The 6,000-nt window shown below is 49.4% G+C and overlaps 1 protein-coding gene across 3 annotated transcripts in view; it reads right to left on the bottom strand.

The window, feature by feature from the left end:
• Nucleotides 1-6,000, bottom strand: part of WDR93 (WD repeat domain 93) — a 52,370-nt gene continuing 46,370 nt past the window's right edge. For all 3 annotated transcript variants that reach the window (XM_027520937.1, XM_027520939.1, XM_027520938.1), the window contains one exon: nt 1-353. In XM_027520937.1, the coding sequence (XP_027376738.1) occupies nt 254-353 (100 nt within the window). In that variant the 3' untranslated portion in view covers nt 1-253. The remainder of the gene's footprint in view (nt 354-6,000) is intronic.

Below are 6,000 nucleotides of genomic sequence, written 5' to 3'. Positions count from 1 at the left end.
TGGAAACAATATCTCTGTTTATTCAGGTGACATCTGCTCTCCTGAGCATTCTGACAAGTGGCTTACAGGTTGAAGGCCCCCCCACCCCCAAATCATGTGTCTCCCCTTGCTGGCTTGCAGAGGTCCCAGACATCAAGCCAGGCCCCTGAAGCCTACTGAGCTTCAGCCCTTTGTCTTGTCTCTTGATCTCAGAGCGTTCCGGGGCAAAGCCTGCCTGCTGCCAAGCTCTTCAGAGCCTAGGGCCGCAGCCCGGTCACTTCTTAAGGTCCTCTTTTTGGAGAAGCAAGGAATACCTCCGAAGCCGGGTCCAGTGCTCTTCCTCTTTCACCTTGTACTTTGCCAGGTTCTGAATACTGTGGGACAGGCCATTGATGAGGGGAACTTGCTTTGTACCACATCCCCCCCATTCTCTATTCCCCCCACCCAACCCCCCACCCAGGGCTCCTAGGTCCCCAGGGCAGACCCTGACCACCCTGGGCTGATATGAGAAACTCCCCAAATGACACATCTGCTTCCTGTCTGTGTTCTCAGGACTCAGCCTGGTGCACAGAAGGTACCTGAATCAGCTTTGCAGAAGGAATAATAGGAGTGACGGAAGGTGAATTTATGAACCAAAAGTCTATTTGCAGGACCAACATTAAATACATCCGAATGCCACCAGTTACGTGTAACATCTCGTGAGCACGTACTAGTGACCAGCACTGGGGGAAGCGTTGGCAAGATCAAAGTGACTAAAACAGCTGCCCTCTCCCCCACCACAGTTTAGTGAGGTGATCAGTCACTAAGTCATATCCGACTCTTTGCGACCCCATGGACTGTAGCCCGCCAGACTCCTCTGTCCATGGAATTTCCCAGGCAAGAATACTGGAATGGATTGCCATTTCCTATTCCAGGGGATCTTCCTGATCCAGGGATCAAACTCTTGGCTCTTGCTGTCTCCTGCATTGGCAGGCAGATTCTTTACCACTAGCACCACCTGGGAAGCCCAGTTTAGTGAGGTGACAAGAGGAAAAGAACTTTTGTAACAGGAGGCATTTAAAAGCAATAGAATAAAACTAGAGAAGAGCACTTCCTGCCTGGGGAATGCCCCCAGAGAATAGGATTTCTGAGTTGAGTCTTTAAAAAAAAAATAAATGCACAGTCAGTGTGGCAGAATCAGAGAAGTCCAGGGTCACCCTTCAGGCTGCATGCAGACCTGGCCATGGGGAGCAGGCAGAAGAGAGGTGGCCTTCCTTCTGGGGAGGGGTGCGGGCTGCTGCCAGCTTTCTACCTCGGGCGCCTGAGTAAGCGGACAACGTTTAAAAGCTTAGAGCAAGTGGGAAGAGGGACACTTCTGGGGGAAAGACAAGGACCACAGGTTTGGGTATGTTCTGCGGCTCTGCCAGTCGGACAGCCACATCGAGATGTCTGGTACTCAGTGCATTAAAGCATTTTTTTTTTTAATGTAAGTAACCTATGCTTTGCTTAAAAAAAAAATCAAAGGATTCAAAAGTGGGTATACAATTAAAAGTAAACCTCCTTCTCACCTCAGACCCTTATTTTCTGTTCCCGAAGAAACTGTAATGAATGGCTCCTTGTAAATCCTTGAAAACCGTTCAGACACACAAGTGCAGGCATGCATATCATCTCTCCTTTTAAACTTAAAAGGAAGACTGCAACACACTGCCTGCCTTTCTCACTGAAAATGTATCCTGGCGGTTGCTTCCTGGCAACACTCAGATCTGCCTCTTTCTCTTTCCCTATTGACGACCCTTGGAGTTTCCAGTCCCCGTGTGTGGGGTGTGTGTGGGAGTCGGTGGGCAGGGGACAGGCAGAGGGTGTGCAGGCCTTGGCCCCTCGCAGCTCGTGTGCAGACCCAGCTCCTTCACTTAGAAGCTGGTGACCCTGGACCGGCGAGTTGACCTCTGCCAGCCTTAGCTTCCTGGCTGTAGGGGATAAAGTTAACCCTAGTAAGAAACAAGATGTGCCTCAAAGTACTGAGCATAGTACCTGGTACACTGCAGGTGCTCAGGAAAGGTTAATTCTTTTCATTTTTTAAAATTGAAGACCACTTGATTTACAATGTTGTGTGAATTACTGCTGAGCAGCAAAGTGATTCAGTTACATACCACCTGTCAGCAAAGCCTGGGGGAGGGAGGGGGAAACATCCCACTCCACAACTTCTGTTTGGCTAAACAGGCAACCAAAATTACTCCTAACCAAAGACAAATCAGGCAAAATGATTCACAACGTATTAACAAAGAACTCTTTAAAATCAAAAGAAAATGAGGACTTCCTTGGTGGCCCAGGGGCTAAGACTTCCCGCACCAAGTGCAGGGGGCCCGTGTTCGATCCCTGGTCAGAGAACCAGATCCCACGTGCCGCAATTAAGACCTGGCAGAGCCATATACATAAATAAATTAAAAAGAACTCAGCCATGAGAAAGAAAGCCAGATCAATTTACAGAAGGAGACAGAGAAACATAGAATAGATATAACATAAAGATGCTCAACCTCCTTAATTTCCAAATTGAAAGAGTTATGAACTATGAGTTTTGTACCTCATTTCTTGGCCAGTCTGGGGAGGGGCTAAGGACGCAGGGTGAATCTGCCCTTTCAGACGTACCTCCCCTGTAACTCTGAAAGCCCACCTCCAATTCATCCCACAGAAATACTAGGAAAAACTCACAAAAATGACTGTGGGAGGATGTTGGCTGGGAAATGGGGCCAGAGTGACCCCCGTGGTGGAGTCTGCTGTGGGCTGGGGCGCAGATGGGGGAAGAGGGCTCAGGAGTCGGGTGTAGTCACTGGGAGCGTGGCTCTGGGCGGAGGAGGAATAGGCGGCTCAGAACTGGGAAGGCGCTGGCTTGTTTCCTAACTTGGGAATGCAGTGGGGACACATGCCTGTGATTAAGACCCTGGAGGGAAGAGGTCACCGACCCGATGGACAGGAAGGTCTTGGTGCCTGGGGGAGGAGATAGCCGTGGGTATAAGCAGGAGGCCACTTTCTCTGAATCAGGAGGGAGACAGGGAGTGAGGGTGGGGGTGACCTGGGTGAGAGGGCAGCCAAGGTCCTGGGTGCTCTGGGAAGTGGGAGGCAAGTTTATCCACCAAGGGCACCGCAGAGGTGTGGGGAGCGCGTGGAAGCTGGGCGGGTGGCTCTCATGGCACCAGTGCCCTTCCCTTTGGCTGAGCACCGGCGATCAGCAGTGAGGAGGGACCCGGGAGGATGCCTGCCCCTCTGAGGCTAGGTACTGACTGTCCCTGGGGACAGCCCTCCCTGGAGCTCCAGACACCCTCCCTCCACCATCAGGCAAAGAAAGGGTTTTCCTTCCCCATGATGGCATAACAAATATGACTGCATTCTATTGTTTTGAAGCAATGTGTGTGCATCCAACTTCCAAAAAGATGGGCTGTCCATCTGCAAAGTGGGAGAGCAGATGGAACATCTGTAAGGCCTCAGGCAAGACCTCTGAATTCCAGTAGCCTTACAGCCTGCACACGTGGGATCTATGGGTCTATAAATAATTTTCCAGAAGTTTGTCCCTCTGTTTCTCGAGAAAAGCAGAACTTCCCTGGTGGTGCAGTAGTTAAGAGTTTGCCTGCCAATGCAGGGGACACGGATTCAATCCCTGGTCTGGGGAGATTCCACATGCCGCGGGCAGCTAAAGCCCATGTGCCACAGCTACTGAAGCCTGTGTGCCCTGGAGGCTAGCACTGCAGCTGGAGAGAAGCCCCTACTCGCTACAACTAAAGAAAGCCTGAGTACAGCAACAAAGACCCAGCACAGCCAAAGTAAAACAAATACATTAATTAATCAATTAATAATAATAAAAGAAAGGCAAAGGAAGGTTAGGACAGGCCCACAATTTCCCTCCTAGGGACAGTGAAGACAGGGCAGTGGGAGTATTCTTCCTCCACCCTAAAGGGAAATCTCATCTGGGGTCCACATGGGATCTGCCCAACCCTTCGCCAAGCCGGTGTGTGCCCTGTGGACGTGAGACTGTTGGGTCAGCCCAGAAGCCCACCTTCTGCTTGGCTACAGGGAATAAAGGGGGCATGGAAGAAAGAAAGAGGGGTGAGGAGTTGTTTCTAGCAGCTTCCTGTGTCCTAAAATTTCTGTCTTGTGATCAAAAGTCTGACCCAGCCGAGACGGCAGACCTGCCATCAGGGAGTGGAACCAGATGGGAATGGTGCCCTGGAGGCCCAGGAGGGATGGGGAACAGAAGCCAGGCCTGTGGAGGGGGCTGGGGTGGCGTACTGGGTGCTAACTGGCCTTCTTCCCAAGTCCAAAAGGCATGCTTCAGTTTCACACTGGCTATTTATAAAAGTCCCAAGTGCACATTTTGCAAAAACACTTTGGACAGACTGTCTTAAGTTTGAACTCTGAGTCTATTGCCGCATAGATCCATTGCCTTAAAGTTTCACCTAGTTTTAGGGCCAAGGGAAACTGTTTCAGTCACAAGGAGTAAACAGAGACCAAAAAAATGATTAAAATCCTTGGACATATTTATGTCCAAGAAAATGAGAATAAAATGTTAATGACAGATTCTAGGTTATGGGAATATAAATGCTTACCCACTTTTTTTCGGAACTAAGGTCTATTTAACATAATAAAATATTGGAGGCAGGATACTCTTTGGAAAAGCCCCAGACGTCAGACCTCAGAGCAAGCAGAACGGGGAAAGTGGAGGCGTTAGTCGCTCAGTCATGTCTGACTCTTTGCGACCCTATGGATGTAGCCGGTCAGGCTCCTCTGTCCATGGGATTTTTCAGGCAAGGGTACTGGAGTGGGTTTGCCATTCCCTTCTTCAGGGGACCTTCCCAACCCAGGGATCGAACCTGGGTCTCCTGCACTGCAGGCAGATTCTTTACTGTCTGAGCCACCAGGGAGCAGGAAATGCCTTGACTAAATCAGTGTTTCCTAATTTATCTCTGGGACCTCGAGGGAAATGATTGAATCCTGTGATCAGGCCCAAGTAAATGTCCCTTCAAGCTGAGCTGCCCCAACCACACCATGCAACCCCTCCTGGCTCCTGCTGGGTCCTTGGACCGAGGGAGCACCTCCCTGAGCTTTTCCCTTCCCCAAGCTCCCACTGCTCTTTCAGCCCTGAGCCCTGCACCTGGCCCCTCAGCCCCCCACCTGGTCAGCCATGCTGACTCCAGCCCACTTCCCAGCAGAAGGTTCCCTGGGAGGCGGGCCCTTCCACCCCACCCGGCTTCTGCAGTTGCTCCTGGGGAGGGGCTGGGGTGTGGGACCTAGGAGCTAAGATGTGTTGATAAAGGAAGAGACACGGTTGGGAAGGGGAGATAGAGGAACGCCTTCTATACCCGATGGGGGCCAGGATGGGTCTCTGGAGACTGGAGGGGGTCAGGGCAGAAGGGACTGCCTTCTTAAGAGAGCAGACCCAGCCATGGAGGAGTGGGGAAGGATATTATAGACACACTTCCCGTGGAAATTTATGTACATAGACATTAAAAACCAGAGCAACAAGGAAGTTTTTCTTAAAAAGTCATTAAGTTGTATTCTGGAGTGACATAAAGCCAGATGAAAAAAGTGAACATGATCTCAACATAGTAAAAATGCTAATGATAAAATCTTAAGGAAATTTACTGATGCATTAATGGCAGCACTGGGATCTGGGGGTGATATTAATTTAAATAATAATTAAATTATTATTTAATTTAATAAATAAATTAAATTTTCTTTATTGTCCTGTTTCCCAAATTTCTATAAGTGCATATATATATATATATATATATATATATATATATATAGCTTAGAAGACTGAGCACTGAAGAATTGATGCTTTCAAACTGTGGTGCTGGAGAAGACTCTGGAGAGTTCCTTGGACTACAAGGAGATCCAACCAGTCAATCCTAAAGGAAATCAGCCCTGAATATTCATTGGAAGGACTGATGCTGAAGCTGAAGCGTCAATACTTTGGCCACCTGATGCAAAGAACTGACTCACTGGAAAAGAATCTGATGCTGGGAAAGATTGAGGCCAGAAGGCGAAGGG

The sequence above is a fragment of the Bos indicus x Bos taurus genome, chromosome 21 (genome assembly GCF_003369695.1).
Source record: "Bos indicus x Bos taurus breed Angus x Brahman F1 hybrid chromosome 21, Bos_hybrid_MaternalHap_v2.0, whole genome shotgun sequence".
Taxonomy (NCBI): Eukaryota; Metazoa; Chordata; class Mammalia; order Artiodactyla; family Bovidae; genus Bos; species Bos indicus x Bos taurus.
This window is presented reverse-complemented; position numbering and strand designations above follow the sequence as displayed.